At 35.1% G+C, this 24921-nt stretch overlaps 1 protein-coding gene across 1 annotated transcript in view; it reads left to right on the top strand.

The window, feature by feature from the left end:
* Positions 1 to 962: 962 nt before the first annotated feature.
* Positions 963 to 24921, top strand: part of LOC129789275 (uncharacterized) — a 70220-nt gene continuing 46261 nt past the window's right edge. Inside the window, 4 exon segments of the mRNA XM_055825928.1 lie at positions 963 to 2248; positions 17719 to 18398; positions 22767 to 22874; positions 23225 to 23313. Coding sequence (XP_055681903.1) covers positions 17776 to 18398; positions 22767 to 22874; positions 23225 to 23313 — 820 coding nt within the window. The 5' untranslated portion in view covers positions 963 to 2248; positions 17719 to 17775.

Genomic DNA, 24921 nt, shown 5'->3' with positions numbered 1-24921 from the left:
TGAAAAATATGGAGAGATAGCGCAAACTTAAGTTATTCTAAAATCTTGGCATCGAACTTGATAACTATTCATTAAAAATTCAAAAGTTCTTGAAGGAAAAAAACTTGAAGGAGTTTAGTCACTGTTGTATAAAAAAATTCTTTATTTTTGGGATTTATCGAGACTTGGTTAATTTTGTAGAGGATCGAAAATGAAAGAGAAATTGCCAAAGGAACTTCATATTTACCACTGGCAAAATCATCAAGAATTGTCCTAAAATTTTCTTTTTTTTAATTTTCTACAAGACTAACCATGTCCCGAATTTTCAAATGAATGAGAAATTTTCCCACACAACGGTGACTCAACTCCTTTTCTCTCAAAGTCTTCCTAAAAACATTTTATTTTTAGGATTTTTTCACAATTAGGGAAAATTCTAGCCAAATTCTTAAAGTTAAAAATTCCCATCGTATTATACATAGCAGGTAAACATCATTAGGGTAAACCAATGGGAAACAAACTCCCTCCACCAAATTTTCCGCATTTCCCCCCTTCCCACCTTGAAAATGAATGTAAATAAATTTAGAGATGCTCTGGGTGAACATGTCTTCTGGGTTCTCTGTGTGACTTTTCCACGGCATGTGCCTAATAAAATGCACACATGAGAAATATAATTGAGGAGTTTTGGCATTCATGTGTGCGCTCAATTGTGGGGAAGTGGTAATTTGGTGTTCCACCTTTTTGGGGCGGCGGCGGGGGTGAGTGTCTGATAAGATAGAGGCTGGAAATTCATTGAAAACTACATTCGAAGGGGCGGACGGAAGGCCACTGTGCCGGCATTCCAGTACGAAGGGGTAGGCGTGAGAGAACTTTCCAGGGGGGCATGCGTTGGAGGGCTTTCAGTGTGCGGAGCGAGAGAGCGAATCTGCGGTGGATGCTGTATGCTATGTGCAATCCTCAGTACTCAGCTGACACTGCTGGGGTGCTCTCGCAATTTAAGAGGTTTCCTCACTTGGAATTTGTCTTGTGCCCGCGTGAAGACATAAAACCGTGCCACCAGCCAGTCTGAGCTTTAGTCTAGTGTCGGTCCTCACTCCGGTCGGTCTTACGATTATCCCGGGATTCGCATTGCCGATAGCATAAATCTCCACAATCATTGGGGTGTACCCTCCCCCCGTTCCCATTCAGAAGGTGTGTGTTGTGTACAACTCTCAAGTGTGGAATAGATTTTGAATGAAGTAGAAAAAAACGAGAAGTTTTCCTGTGAAACGGTGTGAATTGGAAGAGGTGAAATCGAGATAAAAAAAAAATTCGAGAACTGCGTCTCTATTCCCACGAGGGGGGTGAAGGCAAAAAAAGGTATATATCGTCTGGTGAGGATGAAATGTATTCCGTGGAGGTGACAAAATTCGATGTTTGATGGGAAAAAGCAATTCGATTGTTAGCCGGATACCGTCATCTGTGGTGTTTTTATTTCTTTGAATATGAAATTCAAACTCGCGTATAAGCAAATAGTGGGGAACGCACATTGGAATTGAATTGGAAATCCGCACCGTTTGTATGTGGATGGTAGCTAAATCAATAAGAGTGTGCAGATCACATTACATTGCGTTGATTCTCCGGTAGTGCCGCAAGGGATACAATGTGGATGCAGTGTACCCAGTGATCACTATCGCAATCCCATTAACATTATTGAGGAGCTAAAAGCTCACTCCCTCGTTGAGATTTCACTGTGTTGGAATTGCATCCTCTAAAGCCCCTTTAGGGTGAGTTCTGAGGAGAAAATCCCCCACATTATACATACGTTTTTCGCCAAAAAGAGGACTGTGTGTGTGGAAATCTGTGTGAAAAGCATCCCACACACGGTTTATGAATTAATTAGTAAAATCGTACTTTGTGTGCAGTGCATATTGTACCTCCCACACAAAAACAGCATAAAGCTCTCCCGTACAACACTGTGTAAAGAGAAATCTGCATTATAGGCCATTGGGGAGGTGCTCTCAATGCAATTAACCCCTAACAAAAAAAAATACATAGTACTTGGTGCATACATAATATTTGAAAATTCATTGATAAAATTATATATACTTACATTTGGATATTTTCCATAAATGTGAATTGGTAGCTAATTGTGTGTGTGCGCGGTGTTTTTCGGGGGAAAATCTGTGCAATACCGAAAGGATTACCACTTCATGGAATTCAGCAGCAGTGGATTAATAACTCTCTGTTTGTGCTCAAAATTGCGGATTGCAGTGATTGAAATACAAAAGAGGCAAGTTTCAATATATACTGGGAGATAAATTAAATATTATTTTGTGGCTGTATTTAGTTACATTTCACCAGAGAATTCGGCTCGACAGAGCGGTGAAAATATTTCCGATAAATTTTGATTGCTTTTTGTATATAAATGAAAACAGATATCGGGGGTGGAAAACCCATTGATGGTCTTTTGTATTATGTTTCCTGGTTTCTAAAGGATTGTTTTTGCTGTTGAAATGTTTTTAATGCTTTAGAAAGGATTACAAAAAAAATTACGAGAAGGATATTGTTTCGATTTTCTTATTCTAAGCAGAATATGTGAAAAAAAATAGAATTTTAATGCTTGAACGATGTTTGAATAAATAGCAAAGGTTGAAAAAACTTTAATTAATTTTTATAGGTTCTTTAAAGTATAAGAAAAAAATTCACATAGAATGGAGCTTTGATTTTCTCTTAAATGGGTTTTTTAAAAAGAATTTTTCTTTCTAAAATAAAAAAAAATCTAATTTTTTGTAACTTAGAATTTTTAATTAGGATTTTTGCGAAATAAATGCATATAATTCTGATATGCTACAGAGTTCTAATTAATTCAAGAAATTTGCAAAATAGTTTTAGGTTTAAAACTACTAAATCCGGCTCTAGTTTCTTAAGACAGACCTAAGTTTTCCTAAATCAAGCTTAAGTTATTTCACCCAGACAAAAGTTTTGAAAGGCTTTCTTTTTCTTTTTGAATAGTTTTTTAAGTCAACCTAAAGTTATTTTTTTTTAGATAGGCCTAGGTTTTTAAGCTAGTTCCAAAATTTTTAGGCTAAGCTTAAATTTGAATAAATCATATTTTAGTTTTATTTTAAGATGGGTTGAAGTTATAAAACTTAGACTTTTGTTTTCCTAAATAAGACCTTAGTTTTCTTAAGTTAGGCCCTGAGAATTGGGAGTAAATGCATCTTAGAGACCTGTCCTTAACAAACATATTTTCGACTTTAGAAAAACTTACGTTCCGATTAAAAAGAACTTAAGTCTGGTTTTAGAAAAGAACTATGCAACATTTATGAGTGAGCTTCACCTTTAGTTTGACTATCGGTCTTACTCAGCGTCCAATAAATCGCTGAAATCGTTGAAAATTGTTCTAAAATTTCAACAATTTCAAGGATTTCTTGGTCGCAGAATACGACCCAATATTGGAAAAATTTCAACGTTTTTCTTGAATCCTTATTAATTATTTTCCATAAAATTTAATAACATCAAATTGTTTAAATTTTATGAACTTCCTCCATACATTATGCATAAAATCCTTTTCTTATTAAAAGAAAATGAAAAATTTCTTGAAGCAAATAAAGTCTTTGTAGGTATCCTCCTAAAAATTTGTCTTGTACACCATAAAACCTTTTAAGTATACGATAAACTCCAACCGAAAAACACCTGCTTGTGGTAAAAGAAAACCCATTTGGTGAAAGCAATATGCAAAGACGCTATCACCGAAAACCACAGAGCAGTTGCCCCTGTCTGTGTGTGCTTATCAATTAAATCACGGCATTTCACACCTAAAGCCTACCACCCGGCGTAAATCAAGCTCATGTTGGGGTGTTCATTGAATAAAACCATCTTCATGGTGTAGCTCGCTGAAAGTATGGGGCAATAAAACAGAGATATGCGGAGAGAAATATCCCTGCCAGGAGTGATATAAAGTTAGAGGTCTCCCACGTGGGTGGGTGAGAAAGGGGGGAGGAACTTTTAGGTGTAATGTGTGTGTGTGTGGAAATGGTGAAAAAAGATGTGAGAGAAAATATTGCGAATAAATTGCGGTCTAACACCTCTTTCATTCACCCCATGCCCGAGAGGTCCAAAACCTAGAGGAAGGAAGACATACATACATATATAGCACGCACATTCAACAAAAAGTGGAGCCGACGATAAAAAAGCACACCCCAAAAGAAGATTGAGAACAATGTGATTACTTTTGAGCATACCATGTACCATTCTATATGATAAATTATACGTTTATATATACTGTAGGAAACAAAATGTATAGGCAACGTATGTCCGAATTTTAGATTCCTCCCCCCTTTTTTAGGGTCTGCCTGCGTGCACCCCATCCCACCCGAACCACCGGAACCCGGAGGTTACTCGGGTCAACCCAAATTTTCATCGTCATGAACCAATTATTTATGGTCCTTCCCAACATATGTAGCGGATCAAAATGATAACAATGCGGCTTTCCCCATAAAGTGTACCCCAAGTGCATGAATGAAAATGCGATATCGGATGGGGTTTTCGACGCTTATTTCCAGATACAGGGCGCATTTCAACCAAAAACCCACTTCAATGAAAACATATTTCGCGCGGGGATGTGGTGTTTGTGTCACACCACTTTGCTATATTCGACCATACCTCATATTTATATTGAGTCTCTCAAAATTCAAATGACACACAATGCTAGGGGAGCCACCCCCTGTGCCACCCAACTCCTGAACTAACTGACTTTTCTGATGGAAAATTTCACTCACGTAGGACACCATTGTCGTGAAGTCTCATAAATTATGAAAACTTTAATGTTATGTTTTCTCCAAAGTTTGGCTATCTCAAAATCGTTTTCCAATGAGGGTCTGATTGGGGGAGGACTTTTGTGAATAAGAAAGACAATTTAAAGATTTCTTTCTTCCTAAAGGGAGAAAATTGGAAAGAATAGAAGACCCAGGAACTTAAAACATGAACGAAAATTAAAATTATCAAGAATGGGTCTAATTCAGCACCAAGAAACATTTGAAATTTCAAGAATTTGCTCTGAAATCTCAACAATTTCAAAGATTTTTTGGACGCAGAAAACAAACCAATATTCGTATTTTTTTCAAAACCGTTAAAAGCTAAACCTTTAACTTTTCTTGATTAAAAAAGGTTGTTTTAAATAAATAGTTAAGTTCTAATATTATTGATTCGTAAAGGATCTGAATTTGACTAACACTGCTGAATAATAATTTATTACAAACAAAAATCTATTCCCTTCCAAAATTGAAACACGCCCAAGGGATAAACTAAATCTTTAATTAACCTAAAATTTCAACCACAACAAGGATATGCCATTGCACACACAGCAAGCTTATAAAATGATAACTCAAATAAATCAAACAAAGTGCTATCAAAACATTTCTAAATCCAAAAATATACAACACGTTTCATTGTTGCAACTATAATGGTTGAATTTTGTAGCATGTATTGGCAACCGTCATAGGGATCACGTTTTGTGAAATACAACCAAAATGAATATTTCTGAATTGTTGCCACAGTTGCTGTTGGCAGGATATTTGCTTGCACCCGCTAAGCGCACGGGGGAAGAGCTTTTTGGTGGAACAAGTACAAATTCTGAAAAGCTCCTTTTGGGGTGAAAATCTTGCAAAATGTGTGTGTGTGTGTGTGTGTGTGTGTGTGTGTGTGAATTTCCTTCCAAAAACAGTGTTAAGAATATGTAATGCTTGCCAATCATTCTCCGAATGGGGCGCATTCAGCAAATGGGAAAAACAACAATACATTGCAATGTTTAGATGTGAAAATATTTCTCATTTACATTTTCACTCTTCAATATTTCCTTCAATGGGATGTCTGAATTTGACAGTATTCCAATCATTTAATGGAGACTCAAGCCCGTGTTTTGAGTACCAGAAGTTGTGTGTATTTCATACAATATTGAGGAGAAATTCGAGTACAATTCAATAATAGACTGTCGATGATGGGAATCAACAAAGAGCATATTCAACGCATACACCATCATTATATGTATTTGTCTTAATTGTAACAATGGAAATTAATATGAATTCGTGATGTTTGGTATTCTTGATTAAGTGCTCTGAAATATATAAAAATCTCAAATAGAATGATTATTGATTGAGTCAAATATGTCAAGAATATATAGGCCTCTGTGCTAAAATATCCAGAAGTCTGTGAGAAAATTAATATTCTGACCTTCAGGCTGATTCAGATTTTTTTGTGAGTTTCTTTTGTCAATATTCTTCGCATTTCTTAAACAAATTGGGTGAATTTTCAATTCTAATTAGAATCTAAATCTATCAAAAAATTGAAAATATTTCAATGGTGGTTTCAATTTGTTTTCTATTCTGTTCTTTCTGCTTTTATTCTATTTGTGTTCTCTGTACATTAATAAATAAAATCTATTGAATCATTGAATCTATTGATTTATTTTAAATTTTTTGTATTACTTAACATAGATTTTCTTTTGGATTTGTTCATTATTTTTTCAAATTATGAATTTAAAATTTCCTAAAGTCACTTTTCCACGCTAAAAAAATTCTATTTTTTTTTCCTTTAATCGAATTTATTCGTCTATAAAGAAAATATTTTTTATACTCCATTTCTATTCTCAAAGCTTATATAAAACAGCGTACAAAACACATAGTTAAATGAGCAAAATCCGAATGAAAACTTTGTAAAAAAAAATGTTTCACTTTCATTAAAATTTCCACAGAAGTACACCCTTTGCTAAAATTCCCAGAATTCCTCTAAATTATATCCATACCATCCTAAAATCCGAGGCTTTGATCAGAGTACTGTTGCAATTATCTATTTTAGGCACAATATTGTGAAGCACTAGATTAATACAAATAGCCTCTAAACTAGCACAAATCCACACAATTGTTTATCCATTCCCTACTAATAGTAGCAAAATGAAAGAGAGCTTTTACAAGCTTTTCAGAGCTTTCCCTCGCGCACGGCGGTGGGTGGCTATTTCTGTTTTAGTAATACACTCTGCAATTATGTTACAAATTGAAAAACCACCATCCACCCATCCACTACAGTTCAACACAGCAATGTTGAGATCATTCATTGAGAATCAATATTCAAACGATATCCTTGCAAAGAGAGAAGAGGATGCGGGGAGGGGGAGGGGGGTTGGGGGTGAGAAAAGGCATGGAAAATTGGAGAGACGATTCGACAAGTGTGTCCCGAACCGTATCTTGTGTGTTATCCAACATATAAAACGAACAATAGCAGTGAGATTACAAAAGAATGGAGCGGAATGTCCATTAGAAATCCACTTTAGAGCAATATAGGGCATTCCTGCAAGGCAAAAGGATTTTTTCCCATCATCAAATAACGTCACAAGAGAGAAAGGAAAAATGTGAGCCAGCAAATATAGAAGAGAGATGTGAGAGGGGGGCATACACGTACATATCCATCAAATATTGCAATAAATTTTTATTCTTTATTTACATATTCCCTTTGAAATGGCTACATATACTTCCATGCCATAACATTGCTTCCTACCAAATGTGAAATCTAATTTTGCGACAAGGGGCAATTTGCAGAGAAGAAGCCTAAAAAAATGTGTGTATGTATGAATGAAAGAACATACATTTCCCCCATTGGGAAGGTTTTATATTTTGCAACATAATTAAAGATAAACAATGCGTTTTATATTTTTCACGATATATTTTCATTCTGCCACAATTTTTCTTGTTATTAGTTGGTGTTCCACTTCGTGGCCAACACCAAGTATTGTAATCGTCGGAAAAACCGGCCACCTCAGATCGGGTTCAAACTTGGTATGAGCACGTTTTAGACATCCCACATTACGAAAATGGTGGTGGAAAATTTTTGATCCGGCCGGCCTGCCGGCCGGCCTGCCGGCCTGCCGGCCGGTCGCCTAAACTTTGCCTTATAACTTTCGAACGGTAAGAGATAGAGACTTCCGGTTTGAAGTTTTCTATAGAAATATGGGTGTAAAATTTCATTTTTTCGCATTTTCAAAATCCAAGATGGCCGCCGTCCGCCATTTTGAAATACTATCAATCACTTCCCTTATAGCTAGAGGTCTGAAATTTTAGTATGTTGTAGAGCTCAGAGAGACGTTTTCATCAACAATTCATACTTGACAATCGGTCAAGCGGTTTAGCAAATATGGCGGCCTTAAGCAAAAAGTGTTTTTTCGATACAACTCGAGAACGGCTTGACCGATTTTGATCATCTTGGTATCAAATGAAAGGTTTCAAGAAGCCCTACAACTGTATAGAACATTCCAAGTTCCAAAAACATCCGCAAGAGGCGCTAAAATCAAAAACAAAAATTGCCTAACTTTAAGAGGCAATATCTCCCAACATCTGTTATAGATTTCCTTTAAATTTTGATATGTTGTAGCCTGACTCAATATCTGTCACCAGTCCGAAAATGAAGAAAATCTATGTCGCCGTTTAGAAGATATGGCCATTTGAATAATTCTTGCATTTGAAAAGTTCTAAGAACCATATCTCTTGAACCGCTTGTCCGATTTGACTCAACTTTGTATCAAATTAAAGGTTTTGCAATTATCTACAACTTTCTAGAACATCAGAAACCTCTAGAACCATTCCTTCAGGACGAAAAATGCGAAAAACTGTTTTGGTGAAACAAAAATCCGCCATTTTGTGTTCTGGAGGTGACCTTGAAAATTATTGAGATATATGTCAAATTATAGCTTATTTCAAGACCTTTCCAAAACTAGTCATGAAATTTCTGTAGGTGTTATAGAACAAGAGATATGACAATTTTTATGCATCAAATTGCTGAATTTCACTAAAAAATCAACTTTGCCTACTAATATTGTTCACAAATAGTATTACAACGCATAAACAAACTTCTACACGTTGTGGGACACCAACTCTTATAACTGGACGCGTTATGATTGACTTTCTCGTTTATTTTTTTTGACGAATCACAGAGGAAACAATTTAGCAATTTCGTTGATATTTTATTTATTTCAGAGTGTAGCAATAAAAGGGGATTGTATCTGTGTGTTAAATCGAAACGTGTAGCTTACATTTAAAATTTAAGGGATGATTTACAGTGCTGGTAGAATTTTTTTAACAGGTAGTTTTTACCTGTGAAATACTCTCAGAGTTTTGGCAACGAAAGGTGTGGGTGAAGGTATCATTTTTGGAATTTTCTCTTTTATTTCCCATCAAATGGAAACATATCAATTGGAATTCCTTTCAACGACCCATTCGAAATGCCAAGTATTTCTGCGATATTTTTTTCTCCTTGAGATTGAATGAAAACTACGGCAAATATTGACAAATCTGTCTCGTTTTGCCATCAAAACAGAAAAAGAAGATGAACCCACCATACGGCGTACAATGTGCCTACCTATGTGTAGTAAAAGGGGTTTGTCATTGTGAAAAAAATAGTGAATGCAAATAAATTATACTTTTTATTAATTCATTTTCTATTAGATCTTCAATTTAAATTTTAATTCATGATGACTACCTGTCTCCTTTTAATGTAATTAATTAGACTAATTAGTTAGACAACAGTCTACAAAAAAAGTTTCCTAGGTTCGAATCCCATGCAAAGCAATTTTTAAAACTCTTTTTTTCTCTCTTTAATTTTGAATGAAAACATGAAGGGTTGTCCTGATAAAATACCTCAACGTGAATACCTTTCAAAATTTATCGCACACCTGTTCAAAAAAACCCCAAACTCTTGCAATAATATTCTCTCTCTCTGTACTAAAAGCCATTCATCATGCATGTTACCTGATGTTTCGCACCAGAATGTGGAAAAAGTTCAAAAATGTGACTAACCTCTGTGAGGTCCACACATCACAGATTCCTCTCTCTGCGTTTTTTGCTTGCTTGTCTCTCATTCCATCCTTCTGTAGAGAGAGCAAAAAAAATTGGGTGGTATTGTGTTTGGGCTGTTTTTTGGGCCAATTGTGCCCCATGGCAAAAGGTGAGAAAGTGTAGCAAATGGACTTACACACCTCGTCCAATGGAAAACCACCCTTGGAGAAAATCACACAATATATCCTCCCAAGCAGTAGGTGAAGAAGAAGCAAAAGAAGAAAAAAAGAATAAACGTGTTTCCTTTGAATGACGCACATATGTAATGTATCAACATTTTGCTATATATACAATCAACTTGGGCCCAAAAGCTTCATAGGACGAAAGCTTTGTATTGAAATTTCCCGGGCGTGGGGGACCCATTGCACGAGTGATACAGTCACACACCAGAGGCACGTATAAAAAGGTTGAATAAAATTGTCATTTTCCTGTTTGTCGGAATGACAAAGTGGATAAGTTTCTCCTCACCCAGCAAAAACATACACACATCTCTATACACAACTTTTCTTGCTTTTCTTTTCTCACACGCCAACCACCCCACATGGCGGACATGCCTGGTGCCGATCGCACACTGAATTTTTCCGCCTGTTCACAGAGATTTTTCCAAAGTGTGTTGAGCTTTTATATTTTTCACATGGAGCCCGTGCGAAAAAGTTGCATTAACAAAATTAGAAAGTTTTAGTGCTTTTCCTTCTTTTAGATTTTGGCAGTGAGTGGAGTGGATTGGATTGCTGAGAAACAATTTTTCAGCATTTTGTCATTTATCACACTCCGCAGTATAGAGAGGCTAGAACTACAAGGAAGTAAAGGAGCTTTTCGGCTTTCCCCGGAACTGTGACTAAAATTGCTGTGGAAAAGCTTATGTTTTTAAGTTTTCTTATAGTTCCAAAGCTTCACAAGGCGATTTGACGCTATACAAACACGCAACTGTTTTCTTGTTGAAGAAGAAAAAATTTGATAAAATTTAAAAATAATAATTTATTTAGATGAAATTTAAGGAAAGATTAAAGTTTTTTTTAAGGTTTTGTGAATAACTTTAAATAACTTAAAGTATAAAATTAAATCTAAATCACAGATTCGCCTGGAAAATAATTAATAATAATAATAATAATAATAATAATAATAATTGTTTATTCACATTCCATTCAGATTTTTACACACTATACAATTTTTCTACAAATTCAATTTGCGGTATGTTCTATTTTCCTTTAGTTTTACTTCTTTGGAAAAGTTAATAAAAATTTCCTGAAACGTCGCTGAAATACAAAACTTTAATTTTTTTTTTCAATTCTCAAAATTCTCAAGCTTTCTAACTCCATCTAAAAGCTTTCAAACAACCAAAAATTAAAAAAAAAATGTCCTTAAAATATCCATGCCAGATGTGAATTTTCCAACAATCACAAAATTTCTTCAATATTATCTTTAATAGAGTCACAAAGACAATACACATTCCTTTTGTTCATCGTCCATCTGCCTTGAATGTTGGCTAAGAAATTCTTTCGTTGCAATAGTGCTCATTTTCAAGTAGAGCCTTTCCATTGTCCTTATTGAATTTCCACTGCATAGTTGAAGGAGAATACTGAAAAAAAGAAGGAAGCTGATGGAGTATTCTCTGTGTTTTCCCAGTCAGCCACTCAATGGGGGAAAACTCGTTGAGTGAAATTTTCAATTGAATTTCTTTTTTCTCCCGCTAAATAAACATCCTTATAGGGTTTTGTAAAATACACAATATAAATTATTGAGTTTTTTTTTCTCTCTGAATTTTCTTTTTTCTTCATCCTCCTTTTTGCCTGATGTGCTCACCATTGTTGAAGGTTTTTCCTCATATTGTTGGTTATGCGAATACAAAATATATTGGATACGGAATCAACACATAAACACGGGGATGTCGTAAAAAATGTGAAAAGTGGCGAAGCATTGAAAGTTAAATGCAACACATAGTTAAGGGAGAGTTTTGTTACCTCAAAGGGAAGAGTGTTGCACACCAAAGACCAATTCGTATAACTTTTCACAAACTTTCAGTGGAGTATTTTGTTCGCTTTTGGAAAGTTTATGTGGAATTCCACAGAAAAAAGCTTCCTTTCCTCGTTCAATTCAAGCACCATCAGATTGAAAGTAAATAAATTTACACAATTTCTCAATTTATATTTAGAAAAATTAATTGGATTTTTCGCAAAATGTATTGGAAGTATGAAGAAAGCTCTATTAGAAAAGCTTCTATTTGAACTATATGTAGTTTGAAATAAATAGAATTAAGTAGAGAAAGTCAATAGCTTTAATTGAGCTTTTAACAAAACAGTATTGTATTTATTTGATCAAACTTCATTTTCCAATTAATTGCATTAGTTTTGTATTATACAGTTTTTCTACAATTTAATTTAATTATGTGAAAGACGATAAAATTTTTAAATTGAAAATTGCGAAAAAAATCAATTTTGTCGGATAATTGGAAACTTTCAAACGATAATTGTTAAAGTTTTTCAACTTTTGAGAATCAAAAATATCCTGAAAGCTTTTAAAGCTATTCATACAAATATATAGGTGAGATTGGGGTTAGCTCAGATTTACTCAAATTTGTTTACTTGAAGCCCTTGAAGCGTATAAAAAATTAAATAGACTTCGGCAAAGACTTAAAAAAAACTTTTAGACGAAAAGAATGAAGAATTTTACTTCAAATTTCAAGCCAATATAAGCTCATTCAACCCAAGTCTCCCCTATTCTTAAGAGTAGTTTCAACGTAATACTCTAAAAGAGAATATTAATATAAACGTCGTCATCATTATCCTTTATTAAAAATCCTCTCATCATCTTGCAAATAAATCCTTATATAGAAAGCTAAGAAAGCTCAGTGAAAGCTCTTCTTTGCCATCTGCACAAGGAATGATTTTATAATTGTGTGTAATATTAATACAGGAGTGTGAACCAGATATTCCCTGAATTGAAGGAGCAAAAGGAGATGATAATTGAATTTCTGTAATGAATTCCACATAGCAATGCCCCAAGGTGGGTGTGGGGGTACCTTGGAGACAGAGTCGTAACATCCATTAGGGGTACAATTAGTACATTCTGGCGAGAGTAGCACGATCTGGGGTGACAATTAAGCATACGCCGGAAATTCATACCTTTACGGGGAAAATTATTTACGCCATCGATATTAACCCTTGACTTATTAAGTTTTCGCAATTGAAGGAATTCCATGGCAGCATCTCAATCAACTCATACACTCACACACTTCTTGCGAATGGGGCGTGGGGGGGTGAGGCCACCATAGACACTGAGATTGGATTCAATCTTGATGGTCCGGAAATTGATTTTTTTTGGATTATATGTGGTTAGCAAAAGGCGCACACGGAATGGTAAATTGAATCTATATATGCGGAGTGGCAAAAATGGATGATTCAACCCACTTTTCCCCCAGCCAAACTTCACCCCATCTTGAGCCAGCAAGCTCTTCCGTCTCTCCAGTCAAGTACTACTTCCTATATAGATATGCTTCTGTGTACATATATAGGCACATTTATGCTCTATAGAATAATTTTTGTGAATTCTGGCAACTTCTTTTTGTACATTTCGCATTTCGTTTCTTCAGATTGTTGAAGATACAACCCCTAAATTTACTCTTGGAGGGCCTGCCGATCAGTGGACTTGAATGATTATTGAGAAAAATTGTATCATTAATCACAAAGTCAACCCAACTACATCAATTCCACCCCCATCCACGCATCCCATCAGCTTGTTTTCCACTCAACAAACTAAAATGAGACGTTTCTCTCGCATGACGGCACCATTCTTTTTCATTCTATTTTTATTTTTCATTCACAATCAAAAATTTCATTGGTTTTTCCACCAATTGCAAAATTAATATAAAATACATAAATGTATGTAGATATTTCATACACGAAATAGAAATAAATATTAAATTTAATTCTTTTATTCACTCCAATGCAACTTTTAATACTTATTTTCAATCCGCAACCATCATTCTGTGACACAATACATACATATATGTTATGTATAGAGCATAAAAGTATATAATATGAATGTATAGTTTATTTAATAGTCCTATATTTCATGCAAACAATTATTATTTAATATTTTATTGGTATTAAAATAAAATACAGCCATTCTACGCTCTGTGGTTGTAGCACAAAACACAACAATAATACAAAACACAGGAAATATTGGCAAAAATATTCAAATACATAACAATTTTATATATATGTAGGTATGTCACGGAATGCTAATAGAGGCGTGAATTTATGGCAAGCCGATAAAAATTCTATTTCAAAAAATCAAAAAATTCCTATTGAGATTAATTCAAAAAAAAAATTCCCCGAAAGTTCAATGCGGAAAACCCTCAATTACAGAAGCTGATTTGAAAATTGAATTTCCCGTGAAAAACGTCAAATATCTCTACGTGGAAATTTCCACCAGAGAATAATCTTTCCTGAAGACTTGGAAGTTTGTTCGTTTTTTTAGAAAGTTCTTTCGGTGGGAAATCAGCGTGTTTTTTTGCATTTTTATCTAAAGGAAAGAACAAACTTCTTAAAATGTTTATAATAATGGCAAAATCAATATTTCGACAATTTTTTTTCCTGCTCGTATGTGTGAGTATATTGTGCCAAAGAAGAGAATATTGTCAAGCAGGGGAAAAAGTTTGGAAAAATATGTAAAAAAGTTTGTGTAAAAATTACCAAAAGAACCTTCCAGATGGTTCATTTCTCAAAAATTTTTGCTAAAATGTTTACTTTCTGTTTTAAATAAATTTTATTCTTGTCAGCGGGAGTTTTTTTTTGAAAAAATTCTCCTAAGAAGCCACAAAATGCAATTTGTGTCAATTTGCGGCTGAGAGTCAATGAGATGGAATTATTTTTTCCCCTGACACAGGGTTTTCCAAGAAGGAATAAATGAAAAATTATATAGCAAAAGGAAAGTTCTTTAGAGAAAAATTCTTGGAAAATATCTTATAATCTAGAATTCTTTTGAATTTTTCCTTTGCAAACTTAATCTATGACAAATGCTATATAGAGAAAATCTCCCTTCTGTACTTTTCACAACAAATCCAACAAATTCCCATAGACACGTAGAGGGAGAGAATCAAAAGGATTTATTATTTCATCTGAAGAAAAAAAAAGCTCCACTTGTATGCAGTTCAAAGCGATATCTAGTGGAGAATGCACGGTGGACAGATTGCGGGAGGGATTTCAGAGAAAAGTAGGGAGAAAAAGGAACATTTACCTCCAACGTCAATGGCAATGAATCGTGCCGCGTTAGCAGTAGGTTTCCCTACACCTTAATCCATGTGGTGCATGAAGATGCTTTTTGTGCAGAATTAGTGCTAATGTTGTCGTAATTTAATCAGCGAACAAAGTGAATGTGCAACGGAATGAAATATGCAAATTACATTCACCATGAACGAGGAACTAATTGCAAGTTTTCAACGACTTTCCAATTGTACACACATACAGAGATCTACCCCCCTTTTGCCTCTGCATGCAATCTTGATGAGACTTTCCATTTATCAAATAATTCCCACTGTATGAGCTAACGCCCCCCTCCTATTGGCAGGTGGATAATAAATCTTTTTGCAGTACAATTTATGACTACCTGTAGTGCAATGTGAGTGCGGTAATTTATCCGGAGCTTTCAAAGGGATAATTCACTGCAAAATAATATTTATCTGTCATTTACTCATCTCATTTACCCTGGAAAATGTTTATTGGTTCATTTAGGGGTGTAGAGGCATATTTTTTTGCTTGTGCCTCAAGTTAACTTCACCCACAAAAGCAAAATTTCCCCCAACTCCGCCTGTAAAGTGGCAAAGTATTTAAATTTCCCCCCGGGCTGTTGTCAAAAAATATTGACGAGACCCTTCAGTGCGGTGGAGGTTTCTATTTCACCATAAGACCAAGATTAATTTTAATATAATGCAAATTGTGGATTTTTTTTAACAGCCACCACAGTGTGGCATATATATATTTAAATTAACGTCCCTCTATGTAGCATGGAAGATGTATGACTAATTGTGCCATTGCCTATGTGTCTGGGAAAAAGTTTGTCATGGCGTAAAATATTCAGGAAAACTCCTTAGAGATATTAATCAAAAAGACCCTCTGACACTTTACTTGATACTTTATTATACATCTCTAATTTGTCGCCATTCTTTCCGCACAAGCCTATATAAACTGTGTGCATCGATGAAAGGCAAGTCAATTTGAAAAGGAGACTGTGGGGAGAATAGGACAAATTAGGGGATGCTTGAGTAAATAAAATTATAGGTTTCATCATTGTAGATTATAAAAGAAGATGAGAGGTATGATGAATAATGTTTCTTGTACAATTTTGGGGATTAAGTTTTGAATGGGAGAATCTTTAGCGAATTCTGGGAATTTGAGGAAATTCAATACGAAGAGTTGGATGGGTGGAAAATTCAGTCAAAAAAGCTCGTATTAAGTTTTTCTTTATTGTCGACTTTTTGGGGAGATTCTTGTCCTCCCTCAAAGTTACAGCAAATACGTAAAATTCAGTTAAATAAGAGCTTTAGCGATTTTGTGTTTTGTTTTATTCAGGGGGGAGATATTGCCAAAAGTCGAGCTTTTAAGCTTTAAATCTAAACAACTCACAAAGAAGATTTAGGTATTGATAAAGCTGACTATCGTGTCTAATAAAACAATTCTTAAACTTGGATTTTCTGTAGCAATTTTCTGGTTTAAAGATTTTTTTTAAACTGACGTTTCGGATAGTTTTAGGCCTTTTTCGGGGCATTAAATAAATTAAAATAAATCAAATTTAACACCCTGAGGAAGGACGTAAATTACTCGAAACTTTAATTTTATTTAGAATTCTTTGAAGCAAAAATTTTTTATCAAAAATCCGAGTTTATGAATTCTTAAAGAAGATTTCGTTCTAAGCCATTTCTGAAATCTTAACGTTTTAATAAATAAACAGATTTTTGAAAGACTTTTTTTTGTAATAGAACTATATTTTATTAATTTACTCTTTTTTGAATTAATACAAAATATTTTTTTAGCCACCAAATCAATTCAACTGATTTTGAATAAAATTCTATTTTCTTATCCCTTGAATTAGTTTTCAAACATTTTAGCTTTAAATAAATTTCTCAGCTTTAAAGCTTTCCCAAGAGAGAAAAAAGCTCTTTAACCCTATGACCTACATAATAAAAAATCACGAGAGGAAGAAAATATTAATTTTCTGTATTTTAATTTCACAAAAGCTTGTCAATCTAAGCCAGCTGTATAGCTTTAAAATAACATTAATAAAAAAATAATATTTTTCATCTGGAAAATTCTCAACATACTGCTGCAAGAATCTATATTTAATCCTCTAAAAATTAAAATTCATCCAAAGGCGGATACTTTAAAATATTCATTTGATTTGATTATCCTAAATTTTATTCAGATTATTAGCTTCTCTTTCTGTCTCTTTGATGGTCCACACAGTGTGTGACGTACACTTGAATGAAACGCAATTTCCAAGAGAAAAATTCAAGAGGAAATTTTTGGTTGTCAAAGTGAATAAAAATGCACTTTTGAATAAATTAGCTTTCGTCCGGCAGTTTTTATTTAAACGTGAACTCAAATTAGAAAATCAGGACTGTCGTCAAAAAATTGAGTCAATTATTCAAACGAACTTTTTTTCTACAACATTCAACTTTCTACAGGAATTAATTAAGAAAAATCAGCAAAAGTTTAAAATGTAAAACTTTTTTATGTGAATGGGTCGCGTATATTTCACCATGGCTTTCGAGAGTGTTGAGAGCTTTTTAACAAACCCCACCCACTGCTCTAGCGTAGAGTAGCGTGGAATTTTAAATGAAATCCTTAACGTGGGGACGTTTTTTTTCTCTCTGCCATTGCAGGTCCATTTGAGGTGCAGCAGAAAAGAGCGTTTGGGGTATTAAAATGCTTGGCAACGAATGATACCACCATCAACAAATTTGATCCCTTACCCACCGCATTTGCTGTCCATGCCATCGTACCTGTGGACTCTGCTTCTAATGGCTATTCTCATAGCCAGGCGTAGTGGTGTACGGGCTCAGCAGCAAGCGCCGAATCAACACCAGCAGCAGGCAAATTTATGTGGTGGCTATTTGAATGGGACACATGGCATTATCCAGACACCCAACTTCCCCAATAAATTCCCCGTACCCATCTCATGTGTCTGGATTATTGATGCCTCCGCCAATCCCTTTGCCAATGTATCCATTGTCATCTACCTGACCCAGATGTATGCCTTGAACGGTCTCAAATTCACCGAGTACATGTACTACAGCCCCGACTACAAAGTACCCAGTCCCCAGACATTTGAGATCAGCGAAGACAATGTTACGCAGGTGACGTGGCTCAAATTCAGCAGCCCCTACCTAGAAGTCAAATTCACCATGCACTCCATTCATGGTACCCACCTACGAGCCCTCGACCGTCTCCTCGACGTCTTTGGCTTCAACATTACCTACGAAGTGGGTCCCCTAAAGACGTACCAGTGCAACGCCCTCAAATGCCGCTTCCTCGGTCACTGCTATGCAACACATAATTTCAGGTAAGGCCTACACCCACACCCTCCTCTTCTCTCTGATTAAATTCTTCTCGCACAATTCATTTAAAAAAATTGCCCAGCCCACCATCATGTGCAAAATATGTTGATATCCTCAGGCCGCATAAAAACCGCATAATAAAAAGCCCTGCAATAAAGCTTGCAATTTTACTGCAATATAAAAGATTTTATGAAAAGCCCGTTTAGGAGGAAATTCACAAATTTAATATGCTCTTTTTTTCTTCCTTCAACCTTTATTGGTGAATTTCCTTCCTCGCGAAGCAACATGCACACAACAACGAAGAGGAAATACTTTGAAAATTTATTTTGTGGTCCGTTTGCAAAACAAACTTTATTTGGGATTAAAACTTCTGTGTATGTGGGGGTGGAAAAAGAAAGATGGGGAAAAAGTTTTTGAATTTGGAATCCGTAATTTGGCACTCAAATACAATTCAGAATGTACCTAGTATTTGAGAATGAACTGCACGTTTTGCAGGGTGGAGCGAGGAGCAATTGGGAAAAACGATTGGGGATGTTGCACAAATTATGTGAAAGTCACATCACTAAATTCAAATTTTTTAACATTTCTGAAAAATTCTTCTTTTTACGGGGAATTTGCATATTTATCTAATTTTGAATATTCCTGAACAGAATTATTTTTCTTCCTTTGTTTCGGTGGGATTTCTAGTCAGATAAAATTCGTATTTGTCAAAAGAATGAGATTTCTGGTATTGTTAAGCAGAAACTCCTAAAGTCGTCAAGTTTCAGAATTTTCTGGCTAGAAGACAAATGTATTCGTTAAGTTTATAAAATTTCTGGCCCTAAAAATATATTCGTCAATTTATTGAAATTTATTGTTTTATGAATTCTTGTTTATGAAATTTCTGAAGTTCTTTGCTAGAACATTTTTTCGTCAAGTTTCTGGAAATTCTTAGTTCGAGAAAAATACTCATTGAGTTTCTGAAATTTTGCGTTAGAACATTTTTTCTTCGTCATGTTTTTAAAAAGTTGAGACTAGAAATATTTGTCTTCGTCAAGATAATGAAATCTGACTGGAAAAATGTCTTCTCTAAGTTTCTGAAATCTTAAGATAGAAAAATTTATCTTCGTCAAGTTACTAATATTTTAAGCTAGAAGAAAATTATATTCGTCAAGTTTCTGATAATTTCTGAGCAGTAATAAAATCACTCTTGACAAATTTTTGATCTTTATAACATAAAATAACATAAATTTTTCAGAAGACAAATTATTAATATTTTACAAACTTTGCAACTCCTTTTTAGGGGTTTCCTCAAATTTATGAAAATATCAAATAAATTGCAACAGTATAGTAGAATAGCACCCACATACTCCACGTAACTTTTTCTTTCTCTCACATCAGTAAAATAACTCAAAAGTTAAACAGTAAAAGGACTCGGAGAATATAGAAATTGGTATTGCACTAGATAAATTTCTACGGTATAATCTATTTTACGTGTTTTTCCTGTATGATGGGTGGAAAACTTTTCCGCAAACACTTAAGCTGCACTTTGGTGTGTCTGTATTGAAAGTTAGCTGTGTTTCTTTCAGACACAGCTTTTGTGTACCGAGCAAAATCGAAAGTCGTCAGATCGGGCTCAAACTTGGTATGAGCACGAATTAGGGTCCCCACATTCCAAAAAACGTATGCGCCAAAAAAAAATTTTTTCCGGCCGGCCGGCCGTCCGGAGTATAACGCTAAATTGCGAGAGAACGGTGATAGATAGAGACTTGCGGTAAACGGCAAAGTTTAAAAGTCGACTGGAAGACGTCCGATTATGACGTCAAATTTTACCCCCCTCCCCTCCGTCCGCCATTTTGGATAACCTCAAAATTTTGTTTTCGCTATATCTCAGCCCCTGTAGTAGATAAAAATCTGAAATTTTTATATGTTGTAGGGGCCATCAAGACCTTTCCAACGATACCTCATTTTCGAAAATCGGTCAAGCCGTTTAGTCAATATGGCCGCCACAATTTTTCATCGAAAATCGACCATAACTCGAAAACGGCTTGACCGATTTTGATCAACCCGGGCTCAAATGAAAGCTTTCAACAAACCCTACAACTCTCTAAAACATCAGAAGTTTCAAAAGTGACCGCTAGAGGGCCAAAAATCAAAAACAAAATTTTCGATTAGTTTTCGATGAATATCTCGAAAACGCCATTATCGATTTGCTTCAATTTTTGATATGTTATAGCTGACTATATTATCTAGCTTCATGCCAAAAATGAAGAAAATCTATGTCGCCGTTCTCGAGATATAACCTTCCAAAGTTGGTATGTCATATCTCGGGTTCTACAAGTCCGATTTTGATCAACTCAAGTGCAAATGAAAGGTTTCGTGAAGCCCTACGAGTGTCTAGAACATTGCAAGTTCGAGAAATGACCGCGAGAGGCGCTAAAGTCAAAATCAAAATTTTCGAAAATTTCGAACTCGAATATTTCGAAAATGCCATTATCGATTTACTTCACATTTTAATATGTTATAGTTGAGGTAAAGACCTTTCCAACGATAGCTCAAACTCGAAAATCTATGGAGCCGTTCCCGAGATATGGCGTTTTAAAGATTTCTTGGGGGATGACTTTTCAACTTTTCCCGACTTTGCGCGTATTTAAATTAATTTGCGTTATAATTTGCTCTCACAAAATTGGTACACTGAAAGAAACACAGCTCTCGTAAGCTTGGTCAGCTTACCAGTACATTTACATTGTTATCGACATGAACAAGTGTGACCATAAAAATTTAATGTGCTCCAATGGAAGACAATGGGATATTTTCACGAAGCAAATAACTTAAGAGCTTCTAAACAACTTGAAAACATTACATCTTTCTGCAAAAAGAGCTTAAAGTTCGGAAAAGATGCCCTTGTGCTTCGCTTTTATGGCACAAACCTACCATCACACTGTCACGAACACGAAGCCGGAAGTCTATTGATGCTTTTGAATAGAAGAAGAGAGGGAGAGAGTGGAAGAAAGTAGGAGGGAGAGATGAGATGAATATTTTTTGGGGGGATAGGCTGTGATTTAAGCTCCCACCCCCTGAAGCTTTTGAGATTTGTCTTAAAGATTCGCATTATTCAAAAAATTGGGGGATCAAAAAATTGTCTCGTAAATTTATCTGAAAGGTATTTACAATATAAGCGGAAGTTTATCGTAATCCACACAGCATTAAGTAAACTTTCCCCCAATGGGTGGTGGTTGTGATATTTTGGATGACAAAATGTGTGGGCTCGCAAAAATAAAGGAATATGTACCATCATTCTCGTTTGCTTGGCACACACCCCATCCTCCCACCCAGCCGCTTTATCCGCCATTCATTCACATCTCCAACCAAACAACTTAGTATTCATCATGTTGGATGAGGAACTTTTTTTTTCCCTCCTCATGCAGCTTTTCAAAATTATAATACAACGAAATGCCACACAAGAGGCATTCTCAAAAACATTCCTCTCTCCGCCCAATTCCTCTTTTGTTGGGTGGAAAAATTTCATTCTGGGTCAAACTTTTCCTATTCGACTTGAAACGATAAAAAGCCCATCATATTGTGGAACAAAAGAGGAACTTATGCGATGGGGCAAAAGCTCTCCATGTTGACATTATTGTACGTCATAAAATCAAGGGAATTTTATACCTTCTAAATTAAATGCGAGGGGTTTCATCTACATACACACACACACACTTTAAATTACAATGGACTTTTTCCACTCACTTTTGCCTATATGATGGTTAAAGTTAGGAATTTAGATTGCAATTCCACAGGAAGTAGGAAAAATAGAAAAAAATAAAATAGATAGTGGAAAAGTTTTGCTATTTTGTAAAAATTGCATTTTTATTAAAAGCTTATTTTGTTCATGAGAGAGGCGAAACTTATTTTAGTAATTTTGCAGCTAAATAGATATGTAAAAGCTTGGAAAGCTATGTCTTTGTTGAAGGGACGAAAGTAAAGTTTAAAATAAAATTATAGAGAAAAATTCAAATTATTCATCTTTAAAATAACCAGGCGCCCCCATTTTGATCTTCTGAAGTTTGTTTATTTGATTAATTGAAATAATAAATTGGAAAAATTCAAAAATTTATGTTGTAAGAAAAATGTATTAAAACATAATAAACCCGGCGCCTCCACCCAACTTTTCAATTAACTCTTAAAAATTTTTCTTTGTAAATAATAACAGCTGTAATAGTAGAAAATGTCCAACATATTTTAATCATAAACTTCTATAAATATTAAAGAAAAACTTATACTACCCGGCGTCTCCACTGCAACTCAGCAAAAAGAACATTTTAAAAACTTTAATAGGTATGTTCAGATCATCAGAAAAGTTTCAAGACACTCTTTCTCCTTCTTCTTATCCACAGTGAGTACTACTGTTCCTGCTTTCCCGGTTTCAGCGGCACAGACTGCGGGTTTGGGCCCCTCTGCAAGGAGTCAAACAGAAGCTTTTGCGAAAATGGAGGGATTTGCAAGTAAGTTCAAACACAGAGAGACAGGAAAACATTCAACCCCTCCCCGTATTTTCCCTATTTTGCATGCAAAATTAGGCCGATAAGACTTTTCCCATTACACCCCTCACCCAACCCGCACCATTAGGAGTGACGCAATGAATCCGCGGACTTGATGAATTACCCAACAAATCCACCTAACTCATAAAATTCTTATTTGCATGAAGAGAACATTAGTCGACGATAGAGGAAGTATGGTGCCATCCGTATATCCTATTTGATTGTCATTTTGATGCTATCTTCTCTCTCTCTCCGTAGTCCGTACCATGACCTACACGAGAAATGGCAAATTCACGATTTATTTACACTTTCAGGCACATTGGTGATGCGGCAGTTACGTGCCTGTGCCCTAATGGATTTAAGGGCAATAAATGTGATGTGCCCGAAGTACATTCAGTTAGTGGTGAGTTTTATAACGCATTTAATTCCTCTTCAATCTCCCACCCCCATCCCCCGCCACCCCCCACCCGCATCGTTGTCGTGATCAATATAATTGGATTGTAATTGACCTGTAAAATGGTGATTCATTAAATCTCGCAAAAGCTTCTGGTCGTACGCGAAAGTTGTATCGTGCTGTGAGAAAATCCCAAAATTTTTCTCTCTCCGCACATTCATTCACGTGGAAGGGAAAACTTTGCGAGGGAGGGGGTTGTATATATATGAAATTCGTGAAAATAGCAATAGCTTTGAGGGAGGATGGGGTGGAGGACATAAAATTCCAATCGCACAAACTCTTTCGGGGTTGTGCACCGTTAAATGAATTTCCTTTCTCGTCCGGGATTGATCTCAAAGTTATTTATAACTTTATTGTTTATTCGAGCTTACGAATTCACGAACGAGAAAGGAAATAAAAAATATATTATTGCAACTTCAGTACAAAAAATAAAGAAGCAAGAACACAGCAGAAGAGGATTTTTTTTAGTGATTGCCTTTCAGTTTCTATATTTTCAAGGAAATTGAAAGAGTAAAAGCTGTGTGGAAATTATTTTTCAAATCCCGTGTCAATGTGGATATGAGAAAGTTCTTGGGGATTTTGTAAATCCCTTTTGAGTGGTTTATTTTTATAAATCAATCTATGATTTAATACTTTTTATTTTCTCAAATTATATTTTAGAAAAGAATTGTAAAAATTTTTTGTACAAAATTTAATTTAAAATTTTATTTGAGTCACAAGAAAATAATTAAAATTTAAACAGTTTAGGTCGTAATTGCTACTCTCTAAAGACATCAGAATTTACGATTTTTAGTTTCTCAAAGGCTCAATTGAACAATCAATGAACTTAACCCAAATATGCCTAGAAATTCTTTGAAATTTTCCTGAAATCTGACTTCAAATTAGTCTAGAAATGTCAATTCTTAATCAAAATTCTTTAATTTTGCCCAAGAAGTTTTAAAGTTCTTCTTGAAAATAAGTCCATTCGACCTTTCTTAATAATTATGATTACATTAAGTTCAAAAAGCTTCAAAAATATCACCCCTTAAGCATAATTTGCACCACTCAGAGATACAACTAGCAAAAAATCCCAGATAAAAGCTCACAAAGTTTTTATAAACATACAGAGAGAACTATTATTATGAAAGCAACTTCCAAAATTATGCACATTTAACATTTTCATGGTGTTCATGAGCACAAAAATTAACCTTTGAGTGATTTTCATGCAATTTTCCGTTGAGCATTACAGCTCTACTGTGTGTGCAGCATAAATCATCCCTCTATCGCCCCGTTTAGTAGTGTGCGATCTGAGTGCCAGAAAAAGTTGCATGGCTCTCTTTCATGAATTGCAAAATTCATTCAGGATTTTTTTGTCCAACATACAATGTTCTCACCCAAAATTATGGTGAACGATTAATTCTCCCATTACATGGTGAATGAAATAACGTTATCAAGTTATTTTTTGAGGGGTTGCAAATCACCTCCACCCCGGGGGGTCTTCCGCATAAGAAGGGGGTTTGAAGGGGAGAGGGGGAAAAAAAGTACATAATACCCTATGGGAGAAGGGGGTGTTGAGTG

Source organism: Lutzomyia longipalpis, chromosome 2 (genome assembly GCF_024334085.1).
Source record: "Lutzomyia longipalpis isolate SR_M1_2022 chromosome 2, ASM2433408v1".
Lineage (NCBI taxonomy): Eukaryota > Metazoa > Arthropoda > Insecta > Diptera > Psychodidae > Lutzomyia > Lutzomyia longipalpis.
Note: the sequence above shows the minus strand (reverse complement) of the source record. Positions and strands in the feature narration are given on the sequence as shown.